The sequence below is a fragment of the Diabrotica virgifera genome, chromosome 7, assembly GCF_917563875.1.
Source record: "Diabrotica virgifera virgifera chromosome 7, PGI_DIABVI_V3a".
In the NCBI taxonomy this organism is placed as follows: domain Eukaryota; kingdom Metazoa; phylum Arthropoda; class Insecta; order Coleoptera; family Chrysomelidae; genus Diabrotica; species Diabrotica virgifera.
Window position 1 is genome coordinate 72,020,231 of NC_065449.1, and position 27,088 is coordinate 72,047,318.

Genomic DNA, 27,088 nt, shown 5'->3' on the forward strand with positions numbered 1-27,088 from the left:
GGGCGCCCGCGTTGACTTCTTCCAGTTGGGACTTCCTCCCACTCCAGCTTTACTGTTCTTTGATCAGAATGTCTTCTGAGGTGTCCTGCCCATTGGAGTCTTCTGGACTTTACTTCTTTATTATGTTGGCGTCTGAGTAAGCTTCTTCGAGCTCCTTGTTAGTTCTTATCTTATATTGTCCTGATACTTCATCCAGAACAAGCCCAAAAATCTTCCTTAGGATTTTTCTTTCCCAAATACGTGGTCTCTCTTAGTTTGCCTTTATTATCGTCCACGTTTCGCTTTTACACATCATAACGGGTCGTTTGATGGATTTATAAACTTGTATCTTCGTACATCTTGTTAGTGGTTTCGATTTTATAAGGTTTTGGAGGGAAAAAAGACACCTATTACCGGCATGTATCCTACTGTTTATTTCTTGTGATCCGTTATTGTCTTCAGTTATCGTTGTTCCAAGACACTTAAATTTTCTAACGCGCTCGAAGTATAAGTTATCGATGGTGATGTAAGAAACAGGTTTCAGGTTTTGTAAACAAATGTAAATGAAAATGAAAATGCAATCCGCGATGGCACTGTATAAACCTAACTATTACAGAAATGGCAGAGAAAGCTATCAGAAAAACGGAGAAAACCAAAAATAAAACATGGTTCCACGACGAATGCGAAAGCGCATTAAAAGAAACAAACAAACAAAAAAGAGACGAAAAACGTATACGACTCAACAAAGGAAAAGCCGCATCTATTATAGAAGAACACTGAATATGTATGTATAATGCAAAAAAAAGAGACAATACCTACAACAAATTGAAAAGGTAGAAGAAGAACATATTATACGCAATCAAAGTAAAACATTCTACAGAAAAGTAAGATGACAAAAGAGAGACTTATATTCCACCTAACAAACATTGCATAATATGCAAAATGTACTTTGGCGTCTTACAATTCGACGCTGTCAAGCCAAAACGGCATAAACGACATTAACTTAATTTTTCATGAAACACAAAAAACTGATTATTTTTATTTTTACCAATTCTGCTTATCTGCATAGTGACTCAAAAAATTGATGATTTTTTTTTTCAAATTTTAATATTTTGTGAACATGAATGTAGCTGAAAATACTGTCTGAAATAAATTAAAAACTAGAAAATGGCGCTTATGTCCAATCAAGATATAACATTGGTGAATATGCCAAACTTACCTCTGGCGTTTGTGTCTATCGCATCGTTGTAAGGTTAGCCAATATGGCGCTTAAAAGGGATATATGCCATTAATGAAAAAAAAAACGAAAATTAAAAATTGTCGTTTATGCCAACAAGAAAAATTATGAAATTACGAAGATTTTTGATAGGCTTTATTATTTTTAATCAAAAATACATTCTAAGTTAAAAACAATACCCTAAATTCTTTAAACATGTTTTTGATGCTAGGATGAAATACTTAAAAGTAAATAATTCGCAAATAGAAGCGGATATCTAATAATTGCGGATTCTAATTCATAATCACTCTCAATATTTGATTCAACATCATTATTGATTTGATTGCTTGTATTTTCCTTATTTTGATCCCTACTTATACCGGCACCCAAACCATTATCTGCTGCTAAGTTGAAACATGATGTGAGATCTTGACTAAATATTTATTCTTCTACTGCAACGTCTGGTGGTTTCTCAAAGATGATAATGTCATTGCTAAAAGCTTCTGCAATGTTGGCATTATAAATATAAACCTCTAAGGGGAATATAGGGGAATTATTGTCAGTCTGTATATCATTTTTACTGCTTCGGTATGTTTTATTGTCATTTAGTAAGGCCATTATTTTTCTACTTTTGCTATTCATCTGCAACAAAAAACTGGCATAAACGCCAAAAATCGATCGCCATTTTTAGCTATATAAAATTGATTTGAACTATATGCTGTAATACAAAATGAATTGTTCATCACACTAGTACAAAATTACAATAGAACATTTTAAAATAAACTTTTTATTTGCGCAATTTTTAAATAAAAAACCTCCATAAGAATACCATTAAGGAATGGCGCTTGTGTCAACCACGATGTAAATATCTGATTTTGGCATAAACACCTCATAGTTTTTAAGGAGTTCGAGTTTGGCAAGCGAGGCGAGAGGTCGTGTGGCAGGTGTATTGGCGATAAGGTAATTTCGAATTCGAAACCTATCACAATAAAAACACCGGTTTTTTAAAAGACCTATCGTTATCGATAATCGTTAAACTTAAAAAGCGTTCTTGTGCGAAATAAAAATAAACTTCTAAGTGTATAATAATAATATTTATATTAGTGCTGAGGTTAACATTTAATTTAAAATGGCCAGTGGCGGAACAGGAACAATCCGAAAGGAAACCTATAGAAAGAATGAAGAACTATCTGATAGTGGCGACGAAGAATCTAAGAAGAAAAAATATAAAGAAGATAAATTATATTTTGAAAAGAGTAACCTGACGAGACGAACACCGAATAAAAGCAACGACACAAATGAAGAGATGATAAAAATGATGCGGGAAGTTATGTGGAAAAATGATGAAATGATGGCAGAAATAAGAACCATACGGAAAGACCAAAAAGAAACGATGGAATATATTAAGGAGCTGAAAGAAAAAAACGAAAAATTGGAAGAAGGTTTAAAAATGGCAAACAATAGAATAGAACAATTGGAAAAAGATAGACGGAGAAATAATATAGTATTAAAAGGCCTAACACTAGATGCTACCGACGGAAAGCCTGTAAAGGAGTCAGTAGAACACTTCATAGGAAGAAATCTGAAATTAGAGGTCAGACTGAGAGGAGCGGTGAAGATCGGCGACCAAATCTTTGTAGCAGAAATGGAAAACCTAACGGATAAGATGAGTGTACTAAAAAACAAAGGAAAACTGAAAAATCTACAGGGACAAAAGGTGTATATAGAATCAGATTTAACAAGAAAGGAAAGGGAAATACAAGCAAAAATTAGGAAAATGGCAAAAGAAGAAAAAGACAAAGGTAATACTACGAAGATAGGATATATGAAACTGGAGATTAATGGAAAGGAGTGGAAATGGGACCATAATAAAGAGAAACTTATACTAACTCACAGAAATATCGGGGAAGGGACTTCAAAAAACTAAAAGAAAATAATGAGACCGGACCCACAACAATGACAACCAAGGCAATGAATGGGAAAAGCGATAGGGAAAAAGATGATGCAAAGGTAAACAAGGATGAAAATAGGAAAAAGGGGAAAGCTAGATTGCAGAAAAAAGGAGAGATAAAAATGGGAACATGGAATGTGAGAAGCATCAATGGAAAAGAGGAAGAACTGGTAGAAGATATGATAAGACAAAAAATAGAAATACTAGGAATAACAGAAACGAAGATGAAAGGAAAAGGTCTTAAGAAAATACACAAAGGATATTGGTTACTTTGGGTAGGAGCGGATACAAAAGAGAGAGCAAAAGAAGGAGTCGGGATAATAATTGCACCGAATAGACTACAACACGTTATAGAAGAAACATATGTTAACCAGAGAATATTATCGGTGAAAATTAAACTGATGGACGAAGAAATATGGACAATAATAACAGCCTACGGAGTAAATGAAGATGCAAGAAAGGAAGAGAAAGATAAATTTTTCGAGGAGCTCCAAATGCAAATTGATAATGGGGAAGAAAACATAATTGTAATGGGAGATCTAAACGGTAGAGTCGGAAACAACAACAGCGGAATAGAGGAGTGCATGGGAAAAGAAGGAGAAGAAATGCTAAACAGAAATGGTGAAAGAATAATAGAAATATGTATGGAGAATAAACTAGTTATAACAAATACAAAATTTAAACATAAAGAAGTACACAAATACACGAGAGTACAAGACAGCAGAAACGAAAAATCAATCATAGATTACTTTTTGGTAAGCAGCAACAAATGGAAAAGAGTACAGGATACGAAAGTGAAAAGAGGCTCGGAGATTGGCAGTGACCACCATCTAGTAATAATGAGAATGAGAACAACAGAGGAAAAAGAAGAAAAGAGAAGAAAGGTAGTAAATGAAAAAATAAAAAGTTACAAATTAAAAGAGGAAATATATAAGAAGAAATTCCAAGAAAAATTAGATAATACTTTGAAAGGTAGGGCAAAAAATACAAATATAGAAAAAAAATGGGAATATCTAAAAACCAGCATAATCAAAGCAGCTGAGGAAACTTGCGGGAAAGCAAAAATAGCAAACACTAACATGAGGAGAACAGAATGGTGGACGGAAGAAATACGAGAGAAAATAAAGAACAAAAAAGACAAATGGAAAAGATACCTAAGCACAAAACACCCGGAAGATTACGAAGCATATAAAGAAAAAAGGAAAGAGGTTAAAATAGCGGTGAAAGCAGGAAAGGAAAGGTCATGGGAGATATTTGGACAAAAAATGACAAAAAATTATAGGGAAAACCAAAAACTCTTCTACGGCGCATTAAAACAACTCAGACAAAAGAAAGAGCACACGATGCCGAATATAAAAGACAAGAATGGAAACGTACTAACAGAAGAAAAACAAATAATGGAAAGATGGAGAGAACATTTCAAAGAGCTAACTCATGTAGACAAGGACAACATAGGGGAGATACAAGAAAGGAATGAAGAACAACAAGTGGAATCCATAACAAGAGAGGAATTAGAGAAAGCAATAGAAAGAGTAAAACTGGGCAAAGCACCAGGCAAGGATCATATCACCCCGGAAATGATAAAATTCATGGGGACAGAGGGAATGGATAGCATGAAAGAACTAATGAATGATATCATAAATAGAGCAGAATTACCAAAGGACTGGAAGAAAGACATTATATTACCAATACACAAAAAGGGAGACAAGAGAAACTGTAATAATTACCGAGGTATCACCATATCAAGTATCCCTGGGAAGGTATTAGCAAGAATACTAGAGACAAGAATAAAAACACAAATAGAAACAACTATGGAAGACACACAGTGTGGATTCAGGAAGGACAGAAGCACGCAAGACCTAATATTCACATTAAGACAAGTAAGTGAGAAGGTAATCAAGAAAAATAGAGAGATACATATGTGCTTCATTGACCTGGAAAAGGCGTTTGACAGAATCCGAAGAAAGGACGTTTGGAAGACACTAACAGAAAGGGGAGTCGACAGACACATAATAGAAGTAATAAAGGATATGTACAAAAATAATACAAATACAGTAAGAACCAATAACGAGGAATCCAGAGAATTTTCTACAAGTCAAGGCGTCAAACAGGGATGCGTGCTGAGTCCACTGCTATTCTCAGTGGTACTGGATGAAGCGATAAAGAAAGCCAAGAGAAGAATGAGAAAACTAACATTAGGATACTGGCAAATGAAACAGACTCAACTATCGGAGCTACTATTTGCAGACGACATGGTATTGATAGCAGAAAACAGAGAAGACTTACAGAACAATCTTGAAATCCTAGAAGAAGAACTATCAAACATAAATATGAAAATTAATACAGAGAAAACAAAAACAATGATAATTTCAAATACGAGGAAGACACACGCAATAGAATTAGACGGGAAACAACTAGAGCAAGTGGAATATTTTAAATACCTAGGAGTAATAATCGAATCAAATGGTAAACAAGACATGGAAATAAACGAGAGAATGGGACGAACAGGAAGCTTATTTAACACTATGAAAACAACATTTTTTGGGAAAAAAGGGATACCGGAAAAAGTAAAAACGGCAGTCGTTAAATCAGTAGTTAGACCAACAATCATGTATAGCAGCGAGACATGGACATTGACGGGGAGACAAAAATCCAGAGTCAATGCTATGGAAATGAGGTTCCTGAGGAAAATAGCAAACAGAAAAAGGACAGACAAAATACGAAACGAAACAATTAGACAAAACCTAAAACTAGAACCAATCAATGAAAAAATAGTAGAAGGACAACTTAGATGGTTCGGGCACGTGTGTAGAATGTCGAACGAGAGGCTAACAAAACGAGTGTTCGAAACGAGAGTGCAGGGGAAAAACAAAAGAGGGAGACCAAGAGTTATGTGGGTAGATGAAATCAGGAAAGAAGTCGAGAAGAAGGGATTGACATTGGAAAGTGCAAGAAACCTAGCGCAAGATCGGAAAGCATGGAGACTACAATGCCAAACTCAACTCCACCAGCCTTACACCTAAAGGTAGAAAGGCTTAGGACTAAGTAAGTAAGTAAGTTTTTAAAGAATTTCAGTGTATTTACGCTTCAAAAATCAATACAAATTGAAAATATTGCAGAGGTAAGTAATATCATGTTACTTATCCATAAAAATTGTAAAAATACATACCTTTACTATTATTACTGGACCGAACTGTACACAATGATAATCTTACGGGCACTGGCGATTATGTCAATCGGTGTTCACGTCGGTGTTCACGTGCGTGACAGGACTGGCGTTTATAAAAATTTTAAACCAATATTACCCCTATTTCACTTTATCTGGGGTTATAACGCGTTGACTGTCTGGTGCGGAAATTAAAATCCTATTTTTTGGTGCAGCTAACTAAAAAGTGGTCATTTTGGCGTTTATGCCGTTTTGGCTTGGTAGCGTCGAATTATTATTGTTTTGTTTTTTGGTATTAATACCATCGTCGCCGGATTATACGCTCTCATTCGGCACCATATTTGTGATTCTATGTGTTCTAATAATATAGAAGTTAGGTTTTCGGACGGAAATACAGACATGGATAATAATAGGGAACTTGCACATTTTTGCTTTATTACATAATATAATGCTTAGTAATAGTAATAGTAGAACAAGGAAATAAAACGAAGAACAGGAGTGACAGATGCCATAGAAATAATTGTGACCCTATAGTGGAACTGGGTTGGACACATAGCTAGAATTTCGGATAACAGATGGACACAGCGGATAAAACACTGGATACCAACACAATAAGCATATTGGAGTAGAGGTCGTGCGCCAACAAGACGGTCTGATGACATAAAACGTATCGACAAAAATTTGATTCAAACAGCACAAAACAGAAATACATACTGAGGAAAATACTGAGGGAGACCTATATCGAGCAGTGGATAGATCCGGGTTGAATGATCAATTTCGTTTAAAAATATCATTTCCAAAATTTCACTCCTCAAATCCTCATAATAACTTATAAGTACAAATTTGAAATCTTCTGTGTATTGAAATCATTTGAAACGATCAAAAACGCGCAATCCCTTGTGACGTCATATCATAATATTTTGTAATGCCAAGTTATCGCAATGCCGGCAATGGGAGAAGACAGGGGGATTCCTTGGGTCCTTTATTGTTCAACCTGATCATGGACGAAATAATAAAAAAAAGAATGTGTGTGTACTTTGTACGCACATAAGAAGATATTCTTCTCTTATATAATAGGTAATTTAAACGAAGTAAATATACTTAAAAGGTTATTTGTACTTATTTTATTTAAAAATCAAACTAACTTTCTTACCTACCACTTTCAAAAAAGAAGAATATCTTCAAAAATTATATAATAATATACTTACAATCATAAAATCTATAAAAAAAAAATAAAAAATAATAACTTGCTTGGGGCTTGAACCCACTTCACGTCTACCGCGCCGTACGAAAGTTGACGCCATTTCAAACTGCACCAAACTCTCGTATACGCCATGTGGGAATATACACAAACTAAACGTTTACACCATAAATTTATATGAATTTAATAAAATTATTAGTTTGATTTTGTCGAAATAAAATACAACAAAATATAGAGTATTTTTTTTTTTTTTTTTGTTTTTTATGGCATTGACTTGGGTGTCATTCAGCCAGTCACAACTTTTTTTTTTTGTTTTCTGTTCATACATAAGGAAGGCAATGAGGTCCTTAGAGTTCCATAGCAAACTCTTCTACAGCTCTCTACTCAGTTCAAAAGAAAACGATATATGAGATGAAGATTTGTAGAAAGTTTGTTCGTAATCAGATTATGTAAATTAAAGCATTGCCTACTAATAGGTAACTACATTATTTTGTTTACATTTTCCAAATAGATAGGTATTGAAACTATTAGGTATTTCCAACTGAAACATTTAGAATTACGTACCTGCGGCTTTTCAAAACTATTTAAAAAGTCACTATAATTATAAATTTGATTTTATTTCTGTCCACACATCAATAAAAACTAATATTATACAATATTTTTGTTTACCGATAACCTCCATATTGAACAATTATTGACAGATCATTTCAAAATTTCAACACCCAATCAGAGCCCGTATAACAACTAATACCATATTGTCGGTGTGCGCATGCGCGCGGATCAATCAAATTTTACCCTCAATCGATTCGCCGCTAAAGAAGAAAATCTTCAAAAAGTAAGAACTAAAAAAGGATACCAAATGGGAGAAAAACAACTTAAAATATGACAATCTGCTATGCGGACAATGCAATACTAATCTCTCAAAGTGAAGATGATTTACAACGTATGCTGCACCAATTCAACATAATCGCCAGAAAATTTAACATGTTAATTTCCTCAAAAAAGACAAAATGCATGGTTATAACAGCAGATCCAATAAGATGTAATTTGTAGCTGGAAGGTCAGATAATAGAACAAGTGATGGAGTTTAAATACCTAGGCATCACACTATCTAGCTACGGAAGGCTCGAAACAGAAGTGGAAGATCAAGTGAATAGAGCAAACAGAGCCGCAGGTTGCATGAGTGACACAATATGGAGAAATAAAAATATCGGAAAAGAAATGAAAGGCAGAATTTACAAAACAATCATCAGACCAATAATGACATACGCGGCAGAAACACGAACCGACACAGAGAGGACAAAAACATTGCTCGAAACAGCGGAGATGAAAACCCTTCGAAAAATCGATGGTAAGGCTGTATGGGAGAGAGCTAGAAATACAGATATACGACGGAGATGCAAGGTGCATAACATAAATAACTAGATAAGAAACAGAAGAATAGAATGGAATGACCACATAAGCCGAATGACAACAAATAGCGTAGTCAGGACAGAGAGAGACGGTTACCCAATAGGAAGACGATCAGTGGGAAGACCACGAAAACGATGGAACGACAACTTACTAGAGGCACATTGAAAAAACAGACAGAGTCATGTCTGTACAAAAAGAAGAAGAAGAAATAAAATGAAATGACAATAAATGCAACAATTTTCTAACAGCGCGCCAGATCCCGTGTTAAAATATCAGCTGGAGGGTTTATTTTTTGAATCTACAGTTTTCTTGTTGAAATGCCACCGGATGCCAATGAGACGGGAAAACACAAACGACGACCTGGTCAAGGTCAAGAGATGGCCAACATTTGAGACTTCAATCTTTGCGAAATCGCACACTTAAAGCCCCCAATTTTAAAAATGAATTACTGACCTGAAAATAAGTTAATGTGTCAGAAGTAGAGTTCCACTGCTTTTTCTAAGATCTAAGATTTCTAATAGATCTCTTTACAGATGGTACAAGCATACAATTATGGAAGCCAGATGGACGTGATAGAGAAGGTCTGGAGAACGTTTCAAAGAATGTAATCTTGTACATAATATTAGCTTTTGTGGCGGTCCCATATGGGGTAACATTAGTTGGGAGAGTCGTACGGAGCTTACTGAGTTGAACATTCGAATGAATGCTGACTTGTATATACGCAATATCCTTGAAGAGCATGTTCTTCCTCACACAGGCTTCATTGGGTATGATAATACCAAACATTTGTGCTAATGTTTAATAGTGCCCGTAGACACGCGGCAAGAACAGTGATACAGTGTCTTGAGAAGGTTGGGATTAAGGCACTAGACAGGCCACTAATGAGTCCCGATGCAAATCCCATTGAACATACATGGGACATCCTAAGATGACGGTATGCGATCAAGAAATCCAGCTCCAAACTCAATTTCAGAATTAAAAATTGCTGTACAGGAGGAACGGGATCGACTTCCACATGAAAGCATATAAGACCTTCTGCGAAGCCTGTCTAGAAAAATGAAAGATATCACTAGGGCTAGAAGAGGAAATATTGTTGCCGCAAAATGTGTTCTATGGCCGTTATTGTTTTTCTTTCTAATTAAATATTATAACCAATATCAGACTGTTTCAGTAATTTCTCTACTTTGTTGTAGCTTTTTAATATGCAAGTTATTGACAACGAATACAAAAAAATAGTCCAACATAACTATTTAGTATTAAAAAGTAGAAAACTTTTCAAAAAGGAAAAAAATATAATTATTTATACCTAATGTATTATAAAAATATAATCATACAAGAAGAGGCTCAAAATAGTAGGTATGCAATATTTTTGTCTGTGAGTGTATAATAAAATATGTAAATAAATAACATAAGATAGAGTGAACTTTTGACTCAACTTTACAACACTGTAGATATCACCTGATTGGTAATTATACGACTCGGTTCCAGATACTTATAAGATTTAATGTACAATAGAAACATTGACAGTAATGATGGACGGAAAGTGCTTTATATTGTTTGTGTTTGTCTTATATGGTGGAATATTTAGAATAGTAGATACTCGTAAGTACATAACTGCATTAAAAGCTTAAATATTTTCGTTACATTGAATTTAGTATCATTTATAAAATGCTGAAAAATCAAATAAAAATTAAAATTGTTTTTTTCTACGAGCGTGCAAAAATATCTACTTTCGCGCACGCTTTTTAGTTTAGAAAGTTTTACTTTTCCGCACGCGTGTTACTTTTCCGCACGCGTTTTACTTTTCCTGACGCGTTTTACTTTTCCGCACGCGTGTTAATTTAGATATGTTAATATGGCCTTAAAGTAATTATAATACATGCAATAAACTAATATTTAGATATTATTTACTAATTTATTTCAAATATATCTTATTGTGTTCATGTTTTAATAAAATTAACACGATTATTTCATTCATAGGAGATTCTGACCAATAGAAAGCTACAGAAATCTGAATTAAATCGATAATTTTTGATAATCTCCCGTCGTTAAGTATATTACGTCAGATTCCCTTCGTTGCTACGAAAAAATACATTCAGTGACATTAATGACAATTAATGTTTTAAAAATTATAAAAGTGATGACTTTCAATCGTCAAATATTTATAAAAACTGTGTGTTTAATGGTACTTACATAAATAAATTACAACAAAATTTTGGTTTTGAACAGTTTTATTCATGAAATAATCGCAACAAATTGCACTCGACCTCTGAAATTAATATAGGATTTTTGCTCTCGTGACATTTTGACATAATTTCACTCGCCTTCGGCTCGTGAAATTAAAACTCTTAAAGTGTCACTCGGTAAGAATTCAATAATTTCAGAGCTCTTGTGCAATTACTACTGAAAATTCGATGAAATAAAATAATTTTGACATATAATAATATTCGAAAGTCAAATCAGTAGACAATAACAGTGGTTTTGAAACGCCGTCATGGAAACCAAGATCGTCGTCATGCTAACCAAATATGCTGAAAGTTTGGTTTTGACAACCTTGTCAAAGAATTATTTGTGTATGTATTTTCATATTAATTAAATTAATTGATTAAGATTTGGTCATTTTTTAAAGACTCATAAAAAAATATTGTTCCTAACGCTTGCAGAAAGTCTCTTTTCCGCACTCGACTGCTTGCCGAACTCCCGCTTCGCGTCGTTCGGCAAACTGCAGTCGCGTGCGGAAAAGTATGACTTTCTGCACTTGTTAGGAAAATAAATATTGCGATGCTAAATAATAATTATGACCATTGAAAATTTTAAATAAAGAAGGCTATTAAATCATCTATCTATAGGGCTAAGTTTGGGTTTTTGAAGAAAAATATGAAAAAAACAGAAATATACTTTTTGAAAAAATAAACAAAATAAAAAAGTAAGACCTGCAGTCACTTCAAAAAACAAGTTATACAGGGTGTCCCGAAAAGATTGGTCATAAATTATACCACAGATTCTGGGGTCAAAAATAGGTTGATTGAACCTCACTTACCTATATACAATAGTGCACACAAAAAAAGTTACAGCCCTTTGAAGTTACAAAATGAAAATCGATTTTTTTTCATATATCGAAAACTCCTAGAGGTTTTTTATTGAAAATGGACATGAGGAATTTTTATCTCAGCAACATCTTAAAAAAAAATTATAGTGAAATTTGTGCACCCCATAAAAATTTTATGGGGTTTTGTTCCCCTTAAACCCCCCCAAACTTTTATGTACGTTCCAATTAAATTATTATTGTGGCACCATTAGTTAAACACAATATTTTTAAAACTTTCTTGCCTCCTAGTACTTTTTTGATAAGCCAGTGTTTATCGAGATATTTTGAATATTTGTCGTATCCACCACATATTTGTATATGGTTAAGTATTATTATAGACACCTGTTAATAATCTGAAAATTTATTTATAACTTAAATTTTTTGGTATATTTTGAAAAAGAAGCCATATCTTGATAAAAGTTGACTTATCAAAAAAAGACTAAGAGGCAAAAAAGTTTTAGAAACACTGTGTTTAACTAATGGTACCACAATAATAGCTTCATTGGAACGTACACAAACATTTGGGGGGATTAAAAGAACAAAACCCCCATAAAATTTTTATGTAAATATAGTAAAAAAGAAGCCGCATCTCGATAAAAACTGGCTTATTGAGAAAATACTAAGAGACAAAAAAGTTTTAAAAACGTTGTGTTCAACTAGTGGTACCACAATAATGAATTAATTGGAACGTACACAAAAGTCTGGGGGGGTTTAAGGGAACAAAATCCCCATAAATTTTTTATGGGGCGGACAAATTTCACTATAATTTTGTTTTAAGGTGGTCTTGTCATAAGAATGATACATGCCCGTTTTCAATAAAAAATCTCTGAGAGTTTTCGATATATTGAAAAAAATCAATTTTCATTTTGTAACTTCGGCGGGCTGTAACTTTTTTTATGAGCACATTTGTACTAAGGTAAGTTAGGTTCAACCGAACTATTTTTGACCCCAGAATGTGTGCTATAATTTATGACCATTCTTTTCGGAACACCCTGTATATGTAGGTACTTATTTAAAAAAAATACATTTCTCGGTTATGTACAGCCAACCTACGAGTCTATAAAAAATAAATAAAGTTTTGTTACAGCCTTATGTATGCCAGTGAATTTTTTGAAATTTTTAAATTGTAAAAATTTCACCATAAATGTAAAAAAACGAAAAAATTACTTTTTTGTAAGTTGGGGCAGGAGGAAGGGGTGGAGGGCTAAAATTGTGCTTAGTCTTATTTTTTAATCACATAGAACGTATAAAGGTGAAAAATTCTAGAAGTGACGGCATTTTGCCTTTGATTTAATTTTTGTGATGGGGTTTCTGGAACATTCGCTGTGCCTGTTCCTATGCGAATAATAGGCACGTTCCAGGCCTGTGCCTGTATAAATTTTATTATAATATAAAATTAAATTAAATAAATCAAATCGGATCGAATCGAATGGAATCGAATTGAAACGAATCAAATATAATAGAATACAGGTTGTCCCCGAAAATAGTGCTTTCCTTTAAGGTATGGATATAATAAACAATGTAGAACAAAAAATTCCTATAACATTTTTTTCTAAAGTTAACTGTTTCCAAAAAAATTACATTGTTCTCCATATAAGCGAACTTTTAATTTCATAAAATTTAAAAATTTGGCATCACTGTACAAGAACTGTTAGTGATTTAGGTTATTGACACCAAAAAAATGTAGCTCAGACAGGTGCACCTGCAAAATGCAAAATAATTATACCACCCCATGTTTGAAAATATCAAAACAAGAATTTGTTTGTTTGTTTAGGATGAAGACAGGGTTTAATGTAAATACTAAAGGCTAGTGCTACAACTATTTTTGAATTGTGATTGTCTATGTTTAGATTTTTGTATACATAGTTGTCAGATTTCAATTTGCACACGAAAATGTATTTTGGTTTTTTGGCCAAACGGTTTAATCTAGAAAAAAATGTTGAAAGACTTTTTTGCTCTACATGGTACCTTCTACCTATACCATTAAGGAACGCACTATTTTCGGGGACACCCTGTATATAAGAAGTATTCACTTCTGTCGAAACTCCGTAAGTGCCACGCTCTCTTTTTTTTTCTTGTAAATGCTCTTATAAATACTGTTTTGGTTTTGCTGCTTTTAAGATGAGAAGTATTAATAACCGCATTAGAAGATTTAGAAGATAACCGCATTTAAATAGGGTATGGTAGCGCTTCAATGAAATTATCGATTCTAAAATATCTTGATTCTTATTTTTATTTATTTTGCAGAATTTGGGTTTTCGTTGATGTGGTTTTGTGTTTTCCTTGATAAATCTTTTGGAGAGCAATTTTAAAATGATTCAATTATTAGTAATTTTCTACATTAAAATGCACCAGTAGCGGTAAATAATTACTAGGTACTCATAATATTTTCTTTATCATTATTCTAATATTAAAATATAAAGGAAATGATTATACAGGGTGACTTGAACATCATTTAAAAAATACAACAAAAAATATATCATAAAAAGAACTAGGAAAAAAATTACAAAAATAATTCAAAAATGAATAACCATTTTCAACTTCGTCGCAAAACGAAAATACAGCCGCATCATATTCTAGTCCAATCAGAGAGTACAGCAAGCACCTCTACCGGTTTCGAAACTTATTAGTCTCTCATCAGGAGGCACATATATGCTGCTCTCCCTGATCCAACCAAAACAAACTCCGACGTGAAGTCACGGATTGCAACGAACGAAAAGGCATAGATGCCCTAGAGGCAACTGCTACCAAAAACTAAGTTTTAAATCTAATGGCATATAAAACAACATAATGTCAACTACATCTTACCAGACTGAAAACAATGGGAACCTTCTCTGGTTACACCTCCGAGGCTTCTACAATTTGCAAGCCATAATGGATGCTGAGACTAAGGAAGATGAGGGAATTTTACAATTTATAATTCACGTCCCATCTGCTCAGCTCGGTAAAGTTCCAACGAGAGTGGTTCCCTTCATACTCCAATCAGAGTAAACATGTAAATCAAGTAATTATTTTTTAGTAGAATTGTTTATTGGAGATTAAGATTATTACTAGTTTTAGGATAAGATACGAAAAAATGACTAATAAAGTAAAAAATCGTAAAATTTGCGAATGGATTTAGTGTCCGCTGTCCGCAGTCATATAAACCCAAACAAACAATAACAGGGTGGCCGAAGAACAACGAAACAGACGCATTATCAGAAACTACGACAATTTTAAATACCCAGCGATAGGTAAATTTTTAATTAAAGGTCACATTTTTTATCCTGTACTTTGGATTATTTTACTTTGACCCCTAAGTCAGTGTAAGAATCACCCCGATATATTTTAATGGAAATGGGGATCAAATATCATATATAGTATATTTATATACCGGGTGGTGAATTGGAAAACGGCCTATAGGAAATTCAATGTAAAATTCTAAACTGTTGAATTCCTGCTTCCCTAATTATTTTACATCAAAAGACATTAGAAACTATTTGTAGAAGCTTGAAATCTGTATTGAAAACAACTGCTAAAATTGTTCTATGAATTAAACCTATTTCAAAATTTTGTAAAAGTGTAATACATTTTTGAGTTTTTCAGCCCAAAATTAGGCCACAAACAGTGCAATAATGTGTCAAAATGAAGTTAGTATTTTCACATTTTTGAACTGTCAATATTTTTATTTTATCATTTCTCGAAAGACGGGAAAGCAGTTGGACCTGATCAAATTTCTGTTGAGTTACTCAGATTGTTAGATGAAGAGGGAATTACGATACTCCAAAGATTTTTCAACCAAATCTATAAAAAAGGAAAATTCCCTGTCCAATAGCTTGTATCTACCTTTACCCCTTTGCCAAAAAAAAAACAACGCAACAAAGTGTCAAGAGCACCGACTGATAAGTCTGATGAGCCATTCTTTAAAAATATTCCTCAAAGTTCTTCACTACAGAATCTCCAAAAAATGCGATAAGGTTATTGGTTGCTCACAATTTGGATTTCGAAAAGGCCTGGGTACCAGGGAAGCACTAGTTGCAACCCAAGAACTAGCTCAGAACTGCTAGGATCAAAGGAAAGATGTAATGATGTACTTTATAGATTATGAAACAGCCTTCGATCGAGTACAATATCATAAACTCGTACATATACTAAAACAACTCGACATAGATCAAAAAGACATTCGTTGCATAGAGGCCCTTTACTTGAATCAAATAGCTGTCGTCAAGGTGGATAATGAAACAACGCAAGCTCAAAAAATTCTCAGAGGTGTAAGACAGGGATGCATTCTCTCCCCACTACTGTTCAATCTATATTCAGAAAGTATCTTCCAGGAAGCTCTTGAGGAATACGAAAGCGGCATCAAAGTAAATGGTACCTGGGTCAATAATATACGATATGCGGATGACTGGGTCTTAATAGCAGACAATATAGAAGACCTCCAAAACCTTCTTAATAAAATTGGAGAGCACATCGAGAACATGGGACTTGGCATCAACATAAAAAAGACGAAGTTCCTTATAATCAGCCGTCAATTATGTCAATATCAAAATTCAAGACTAGCATATAACAACCAAGATGTAGAGCGCGTAAGAAAGTTTAAGTACCTGGGAACCTGGCTATATGAAGACTGGATGTCGGATATGGAAATTAAATGTCGGATAGAAAGAGCCAGAAGTGCATTCATGAAATTCAGAAACGTCTTTACGAACTCTGACTTTGACCTAAACCTAAGACTAAGATTCAAAAAATGCTATATATGGTCGTGCTCCTATATGGCATGGAAGGATGGACTTTAAAAATAAACACAATGAATAAGCTAGAGGCATTTGAGATGTGGATCTATCGACGAATCCTTAAAGTTCCCTGGACCGCAAGAATAACAAATGAAGAAATCCTGAGAAGAATTGGTCCAGAACGACAACTGATGTGCACAATTAAACAGAGAAAAACGGCATACCTGGGGCACCTAATTAGAAATGAAAGATATCAGTTTCTGCAAACCTTAATTGAAGGAAAGATCGAAGGAAGAAGAGGAGTGGGCAGGAATAAAATGTCATGGCTCCGTAATGTCAAACAATGGACAGGACTAAAAAACATAGGAGACCTAATACATACTGCAAGGGATAGAGAAAAATGGTAACACGTGATCGCGAACATCCATTAGTGGATTGCATAAGAAGAAGAAGAAGAAGAAGAAGTTGCGGAGAAAGTAATAATAATAATATTTTTTATTCAGTCAATGGTGTGAGCACGAGCACTGTTAGTTAAATAGTAACGTGTGGCCTAACTTTTACACACATACCTATTGTGGCAAATGTATTATATTTTTCAAAATTTTGGAATGCGTTTAAATCATAGAAAAATTTTAACTTTTGATTTTAATACAGATTTCAATTCTCTACAAATATTCTCTCATGACTTTTGATGTAAAATAACTAGGGAAGCAGGAATTCAACAGTTTAGCGTATGGCCCGTTTTACGATTAACCACCCGGCATAGTGCAATTCCCCATACATTAGTTTTTAACTTTTTAAGATCGGTCCAATACTGTATTTAAATTATTTAAAAAGAAAAAATATATTTTAAAATTAATATTTTTAGCTGGTCACTATTAAAAAATAATTTGGTAGATACAGCGTTCATTTGTTTCAAAGCATATTTTATATTGTTGTCAAGGTGTAGGTAAATTAAAAAGTTATTAACTGATAATAATATTTCTTACTAATAAATACAATTTAACTAAAAATTAATTTGGTGCAAGAATGTTGCTAGTCTAGGAAAATTACTGCGGTAGATTTTAAAATTGGATGTATATTTAATTTAATAATTAATTTATGGACATTAATTACATTTGTTTGTATGGTAAAATATTTTTTTGTAACATAATCTAAAATTATTAAATTCAATTTAGTTGTACTAGCATACGTTTTATTTTAATCTTTAATTAGGTTTTTATTTTCATGTTTGATATTTTAGTGTATGTTTCTAAAACCAGATTTTAATTGTTATTCCTAACAATAGAGCACTGAAAACTTATGTTCTTACTATTTTCACAGAATTTATTAAAAACTAGCTGACCCGGCAGACTTCGTACTGCCTCAATAAATAAAAACAAAATTTTGTATAAAATAAACTTAAAATAAACAAAAGGAATTCGTAATTAATAAACCAAAAATGCTCGATGTGAATGAGGTTTTATTACTATTTTTAATTAATTACACATGATGTTTGAAGTAATAAAGTTTAGTTAGAAGTAACAAAATAAAGTTTGTAGTGCAACAGTTACAATCTTAAATTTGTTTATCTTATAATGAATATAACAGCTTTATATATTTTATTTACATTCAAACAACCCTGTAATTATAATTGGGTTCGGGGTTGTCCAACTACATATACAGCGTGTCTACTTGAGTTGGAAACATATGGGAAACTTTCTATTATTAATTTTACGAAAAAAAGTTATTCTTTATAAAAAGTTCTGCATGCCCCAAAACCTAAGATTTAATTATCAGATATCAAATTTTCTCAATATTATACGAGGTATGTCAAAAAATATGAACTTCGTTCAAGAGTAAAGTACCTTTATTTCTCTCAATATCGAAAATTCTTATTATGAAAAGTTGTTTGGAAATAAAAACCAAGCTAAAATATGTAATTACATGCTTCTAATTGGAAAAAAATATTTTCCAAATTTTTCTCAAATTTATTGATACTAACTTCGTTTTTATTCATTACACATACGATAACTCTTTTATTATTACTTTTACGAAAAAAAGGTATTCTTTATAAAAATCTCTGTATGTCCTAAGACCGAAGATTCAACCAACAGATATGACATTTTATTAATTTTATACGAGTTATGTCAAAAAATATGAATTTCACTCAAGAGTAAAGTACCTTTATTTTTTACAATATTGAAAACGGTTATTAAAAAAGTTGTTTAGAATTAAAAACTATGTGTCAATATGCAATTACATCCTTCTAATTGAAATACTGTGAAATATAAAGGTGCTATAATATTGAGCGAATTTCATATTTTTTGACACACCTCGTATAAAATTAATAAAAGTTGATATATCATGGTTGTGTCTTAGATTTTAGACCATGCAAAGTTTTTTATGAAGAATAACTTTTTTCGTAAAATGAACAATAAACGAGTTATGATATTTGTAATAATTAAAAACGATGTTGGGTATCCATAAATTTGAGAAAAATATTTTTTTTTTCAATAAGAAGCATGTAATTGCATATTTCATCTTAGTTTTTAATTCCAAACAACTTTTTATCATAAGAATTTTCGATATTGAGAGAAATAAAGGTACTTTACCCTTAGCCGAAATTCATATTTTTTGACATACCTCGTATAATATTGAGAAAATTTGATATCTGATAATTAAATCTTAGGTTTTGGGGCATGCAGAACTTTTTATAAAGAATAACTTTTTTTCGTAAAATTAATAATAAAAAAGTTTCCCATATGTTTCCAACTCAAGTAGACACGCTGTATATGGGTGTTGATTAATCAAAATAAAATTAAATTAAAAAAAATAATAAAATTAAATAAAATGAAACAAAATAAAATAAAGGAAAATATATAACATGCTTAAATTAAATAAAATTAAATAAAATTAAATAAAATTAAATAAAATTAAATAAAATTAAATAAAACTAAATAAAATTAAATAAAATTAAATAAAATTAAAAAAATATAATTAAAATTAAATAAAATTTTATAATTTACTGCTTGTTCTTATCGTGGGCTCAGAACTTTTCTCCTGCTTGCCGTTCGTCAAAAAAATTTCAGTTTAGAGATATTTTTTGAAAATTTCGAAAAATTAAAAAATTCATATTTTGCCCAATTTAAGTCCAAAAGTTAAACAGTTGTACTTTTCTTCGATGAAATTTGTTGCTCATTCTTCTTCTGTCCTCAGAATATTTCTACGGCTTAAGTTACTGTAATTCGGACACAGATTGCGCTGGAGAAAAAATTTTAGTACTGTTCTGCTCGGAATTTAGAAAGGAGTCTGCCTACTTAATTTCATATTTTTCACGTGATTATGGTGGGATTTATGGCGTCATGGGTAAGCTCCTTATGAGGTATGGGTATGAAGTCGTTTCGGAGGAGTATGGCAACAAACACTGTAAAAAGAGAATTTTATTCATATAGATGTAAAATTTTTGGTGGCTACTAAAATGACTATATAAAACCGTATAAACCTTCCCTGAACTTCTATAAATAATTCAACATCAAAATTAGCCAAATCGGTCCAGCCATTCTCGAGTTTTAGCGAGAGGCACGAACAGCAATTGATTTTTATATATAAGATTACTGTCACTACAGCTGTTTCGGCAGATTGCCTTTTTTAAATGATGGATTTTTATTATTTATCTACACTTTAGTGTCTCTAATTAAATAGGTTGAGGAGTAGGTAGCTATTTTTCTCAAGTTGGTCAATAAGAATTATGTCTTTTTTTAATTTACTAATTTTCATAGATTATAATAAAGATAGCTAAAGCCTTTATTTAGAATTTGAAGTACTTATTGTATACTGTGCATTAACCCTTAAACGCCCAACCTTTTTTGGGTTCCATGTACGCCCAAGGGTGGGTAAAAAATGTCCACCTCGAAAATAGCTAATATATTTATTGAGAGTTGTTGGAAATGGATTAAACTTAACGAATATTATACTTAATTAACACAGCATCGTCTAAAATAATAATATAAACAATTTACAAACCTCACAATAAACTTAAAATGTACATCAAAATTAACATACCAGTAAAAGCCATTAATTCAGATTTGTCGATTTTCTCCACATTCTTCTTTTCAGCGTCCTCATTGGCGGATAATTATGTAGATAATGTGATTATACGGCGATAATTATATGGATTATGTTCCTACCAATGAGAAATTATAGAGAAACCTTTAGTAACAAGTTTTATCAAGGGTGTACTTTTTATGCCCACCCATATTTAACTCAAGATATTACTTTTGTTTTCAAAAATATCGGTAAAACCAAATTAACATTCGATAAAGGGCTGTATTTTTAACAATAAATAATTTTTGAAAAATTTTTAAACACGTAATAAATATGTTACAAGGGAATACGCGTTAGGTGGACATTTTTTACCCACCCTTGGGCGTTTAAGGGTTAAAAGAATGGTTATTATTTAGAAGGTGGCGTGCGTACGTAGAATCAGTTTTTCTTATAAGGAAAGCTCTTTTATATTCTGCTATGCATTTTTCAAACAAAGGTTCTGCCAGTTTGACCGATTTAAGTTTTTGGATAATCACCACACGTCAGTTTGTATACACCACTCTGTAATTACCTTCTCTTTTGGCTCTTCTTTTTAGCCTCCTATCGTCCACGTTTCGACATAGGCTTCTCCCAACTACCTCTATCGGTCTCTATCCTGAGCGACATATTTCCAATTTTTTCAGGCTACTCTTTTAATATCATCAAGACATATCATCTGTGGTCTTCTTTTGGGTCTCTAGTCGGCAGTTATGTATTTTTGCATTTCAATGTTGAAGGGACTGGAACAGAAACAACAGAAAGTTAAGTAAAACACACCATTAAAGAAATGAAAACTGGGAAAGCTGTAGGACCGGCAGAAATACCGACCAAAATATTGCAGCCTCTAGCCGACTGCAATATAGGTACATCTATTTATCGAATTGTTTAATATCATATACAGAACAGGTGTATTGCCTAAAAAATGGCTTCTATCAACATTCGTGACTATACCGAAAAAGAAAAACGCCAGAAAATGTTGCGAGCACCGTACCATCAATCTAATGTGCCACATACTGAAAGTATTTCTAAAGATTATTCATCGTAGAATACATAAAAAGTTAGATCAAGACATTGGACAAACTCAGTTCGAATTTTGAAATGCTCAAAAAACCAGAGAAGAATTATTTGCAGTAAATGTGCGAATACGGAGATGTTTAGATGTAAACCAGGACATCTATGTCTGCTTCCTAGATTATAGCAAGGCATTCGATACGGTGAAACATAATCCGTTAATAAAACTACTGAGAACAAAGAACATCGACACACAGTATATAAGAATAATATATAATTTGTATTGTGAACAAGAACCTGTCATAAGAATAAATAATTTAAACACTAATAAAATAAAAATCAAAAGAGGTGTTGGACAGGGCTGTGTCTTGTCGCCATCACTGTTTAATGCATACTCGGAGGAAATGTTCAAAAATAAAATATTAGAAAATAAGTAGCAGACCTAAAAATAAATGGCCTACTCATATGTGAAATTAGATATGCTGATGACACAATACTAATAGAAGAAAATATTACAAAGTCAAACCCCGATCAGCTTTTAAAATGTCGTAATTTGTTAAATTAGGTTTAACAAAACGCCATTTTTTAAAAAACCATACAGAAGTAAAAACTTCTTTTGTATATTGGTATAAAAAGTTTTATTAAAAAATATAAAAGTCCTCCAAAAGGATTTGCAAAACGTTTTCAATCTGAATCAGATCATCTTCAGTACCTAGAACGAAGTATTTCCACGTTAAAATGAATGCAAAAGGTTAAAATTGTGACTAGGTTATAGAAAAATGTGGCAATACTTACGTTCTGCTTCGTAAAAGAAACTAGCAACTTTTTGAAAAAGGTTACATCGATATTTATGGTTTACATAATAATTAAGTGGTATTTGTAGCGACTCCAAGTCGATGTTACAAGATGAAATGTGTTAGGAGTGCTCAAAGGGCAACATGGTTTCCTGCTCGTTAAGAACTTGTGGTTCTTGCCAGTTCAATGGACACAGACCAACAAAAGTGAAGGAGATGACAATCCAATTATCACACCGAAGTGACATGACAAGCTAGGTAGTCAATTTTTGGTTATGAATTTCAAATTATTATTGTTGTTTAAAAAATTTGGATTATATATTAGTAACTGTATAAAATTGAAATTTAAATTATAATAATTAGATTTTATTGTAAAAGTATATAAGGCAACTCTCTATTAAAGAAAGAACTGTTGTTAGTGTTAGGTAGATAAAATGCTAAAAATTTGAGAAAGAAGGCAAACATTTTTATTTAGTTTGAAAGAAAAGAAAATTAGTTATATGTGCACCACCTATATAGGTACCAAGATAAGGTGTATGTGTATATTAATGTTGTAAAAATAGCTAGGTGATGTTGGTTGCCTATGTATATGGTTGTAATGGTTATTGACAAATTGAAAATAATATAATTTAATTGGTTGTCTGAATTAGAGAACTAAAAACTAGACAAGATAATGGAGCAAACAGACTGATATGAAAGTAATGTATATTATTGTAAAGCTTCCCACATAGGCGAGAAGATTGTTTAGCAAAATCAAGTTGAGAACGAGTGATGGTGGTTGCCTGATATTATAGGTTGAAATTAAAATTGTTTAATTAAAATTACTGAAAGAATATTAGTTATTTAATGATAATTACCTAAAATATGTCAGAATTTTTTTTTAATTTTAAATTTTATAATTATGATTTAAAAGAATCCAGTCAAAGATGGAATAACCTGAATGATAATATCAAAAATGCAAAATGAATTATGTGTCAAACAGTTGTTATTATTAAACTGAATGGATGAAGTTAATGAGTTATAACATAAGAGGCAACCATAGGAATTAGTTAGGGTGTGAGTGTATATTGGAATGATATTTATATAACACAGGCTAAAAGTTGGGGTTATTGTCAATATGAGGCCAAGATCTTGATGGAATAATTCATTGGATGGGTTAACTGAAAATTTGAAATTTTATAGTCGGCAATGGAAAACAGGTTGACATATTGTTGAGAGAAAATTAGAGAATAGTGTTGCCAAATAGAAAAAAGAAGAAGAACAACCAGATCAAGAAATGCATGGGGAACCGGAAACATCAGAGACAAGAGGTATGGCCATGTAACTATGTGGATTGGGAAAATGTATGAGAGAGGAATGGTAATGGAAGAAGGTAAACTTTGTTGTGGTTGGTAATCTAACTTAGATTTAAGGAAAATGTGTGAAGGAAGATTGGAAGAGAAAGGAGGTAAACTGTGGTAAGGGTGGGATACATAAAAAAGGGGGGAGAGAAAGAAAAGAATCAAAGAGCATATTTGAAAGTGCTAATGGGTGATTAGTAAGGAAATAATAAATGTTAAATGTAAGTGGGGTGAAAGGAAAGAGGGAAACAAAGTAAGGAAATGATTGATAAAACAAAAATATATAAAAATAAATAAATAGATAAAAAGATAAAACAAAAAATATGTAAAATAAAGAAAAGAATGGAGGATTAGATCAAAATATTGTTAAGGGAATAATTGTCGGTGAATAGGAGTAAAAGGTCGATTTAAAGTAGTCTGGCGGTTAACGCAATTGGGGTTAGTCCTCATGTCTCTAGAGATCTCCAGGTCCTCATACAAATACAACCGTAAAGAGTTCCTATCCTGAATATTGTGAATTAATTTGACACCCTCAGGGATGTTCAAGTGGTGTTTGTTAACTTTAAGGTGGTGGGAGAACGCTGATGTATTATCTCTTTTTGAATGTTCGGCAGTTCTGGTTGAAAGTGATCTATAAGTCTTACCTATATACGAAGCATCACAATCAGAACAAGTCAGCCTGTAGACTCCACTACGATTCATGTAGTGTACTGTATCTTTAGTATTAGTTAAAAATTGATTAAGAGTATTACTGACTTTGAAGGAGATATGTATGTTATCAGAAGAGTTGGATATGATGCGTTTAATCTTTTCGGTAGTACTATCTTAAAACACTTAATCAATTTCAGTCCCCAATTTACTGTACTAAATTCATGCCAATTAGTTGAGAAACTTCAACTCATCAATCTTAATCCTGACATTACTATGCTTTCTTTTGACGTTAGCAACTTATTCACTTCAGTGCCCAAAATTGAAATTCTAAGTCTGGTAAAAACACTCTTAGTCAACAAGTCTATTCAGCCCAACGTCATTTCTCCGATATTAGATATCCTTGAATTATGTCTATCTCAAGATTTCTTTCAATTTAACAACAAATTTTACAAACAACCCGATGGCCTAGCTATGGGTAGTTGCTTGTCCCCGTTCCTAGCTGATGTCTTTATGGATCATCTAGAATCCATTTGTTTATAAGCCAAAACATTGTTTATAATTTTAAAATATTCCTGAGGCCGACTAAATAGTCTAATTTCAATTCTGTAAACTACATTAGATAGGTACACTATCATAATTATTGTGGTTATTATAGCGACCGTAAAATTTTAATTAACAATTTAATTGTTGCTAAACTAATGATTCAATTTCCATCGGTTTCTGGAATTATAATCTATGCAAAAAAGCTTTTATGTCGTCAAGTTATTTAATTATTGATAAACAATTACTTATCTAGAATTTTAGTTGAAAATTAAATATTTTGTTGGAAAAATCCGCATTTTCCGGGGAAAATTTTCGTCGAAGTAAATCTTAAAAACACGTTTCTATGAAGAATTTAATTACGGTGAATTTTTATTTTAGAGTTTTTGGTATAAAGTTAAAATCTTTGGAGTTATAGAGCAAAAATTGAAAAAAATAAGATTTTCGGGCGCCATTTTGTTTATAAAAAAAAGTAGCACACCATCTGCGGACTTTGCATACCTATATTATAAGATTCGATTCCAGCAATAAAATTGTTGGTAAATAACTTTTCCTTGTATTTTGCTAATTAGCCCAGAGTATATATGAAGCATTTTAATAAAAGGCATGGTGTGTGAAGAATTCCAAGAAAATCACTTTCTTTATTAAGTCTTCTTTTTTTTGGGGGGTTCCGGAAAAAATGGGGGTGCATTATACAATTTTGCAAATAACAACAGTACATGTATACTCGCTGAAAGTTATTTTACTATAGCATAGGCGGTTAAGATGGTATAAAAAGGGGTTTGTTAAAATGTAACACCATGTAATTAAAAAATTTGCAATTGCCCTTAAATGAAACCTACAGCAAAAAATTAGCCACTTATTTCTGAATAATTGCCGCAAGGTTTTTCTTAATTTTCATTACAGTTAGGGAAAAATAACTTTTTTTTTAAAAACATATTTTTTTAAAATTTGTCAACTTTGGGGTGCCTCTCCCGCTAAACGGTGGGTGATAGACATATGCTGTCGGGAAATAAATAGTAGTTTTCTTCATTTTACTATTAAGTAAATTTTTTGCAAAACGTACAGGAACGACTACGTATTACAAAAACCACAAATTACTCCCTATAAAGTGATGATAAGGGGGGTTCCGGGGCGAAATTCTTTAAGAAAATGTTATTCTTATAATAAGCACCTCTTGATATACCAGGAAAAAAATAAAACCGGACTTGTGTCCATTTTGCGAGGTTCAACCACTGTTTCCTACACTATATATTAACATTCTCCCTGGCGAGCACCAATCTAATACGCCTATTTTTTTGACTAATAAAAGGTTTACTTCTAGCAGTTCGGTCGTGTAGATTATTTTTTTGTAATATTCGTCTAATTGTTTCGGGGGTACATATTTTTCTAAATTGTCTTTCTACCTCTCCTCGCAATTTTGGTGCACTTTTTTTTTTTAGGATTATTTGCTATTTCTCTGAGAATCCATCTTTACTCGCGGTCGGTAAAAATTTTATTAGGCGCCAGCCTTGATTTAATATCAACTCTATTTTCAATTTGGTAACGTTTAGTATTGTGCTGAACTGTTGATGAACATTTATTTACCATTTTGAATATGTTTCTGTGGCTATATCCATTTGTATGGTGAGTAATAATTATTAAATTTCTTTTATTAATCATAGTTCGACGGCCCATTTTTAAATAATTTTATTATTTGGCTATTAAATAATACTTTTAAATGCCAAATGTCAAATTAAACAGAAATAACTACTATGAATTTAATCTATCTGACGCCTACTTCGCAAATTTCAAATTGATAAGTTGTATTAGTTGACAAGTTATATAAGTTATCGTATCTACATCATTACATCTGCGATATTAAAATCATACATAAAATAATGAAATATTTTTTGTTATTTAGGGATGGTTTATTTGAAACCCCAAAAATAGCTTGTGCTATTTTAGAAGACTTATAA

At 32.3% G+C, this 27,088-nt stretch overlaps 1 protein-coding gene across 1 annotated transcript in view; it reads left to right on the forward strand.

Moving 5' to 3' along the window:
- Positions 1–10,358: 10,358 nt before the first annotated feature.
- Positions 10,359–27,088, forward strand: part of LOC114327668 (serine protease 7-like) — a 60,249-nt gene continuing 43,519 nt past the window's right edge. The window contains exon 1 of the mRNA XM_028276344.2: positions 10,359–10,528. Within this exon, the coding sequence (XP_028132145.1) occupies positions 10,456–10,528 (73 nt within the window). The 5' untranslated portion in view covers positions 10,359–10,455. The remainder of the gene's footprint in view (positions 10,529–27,088) is intronic.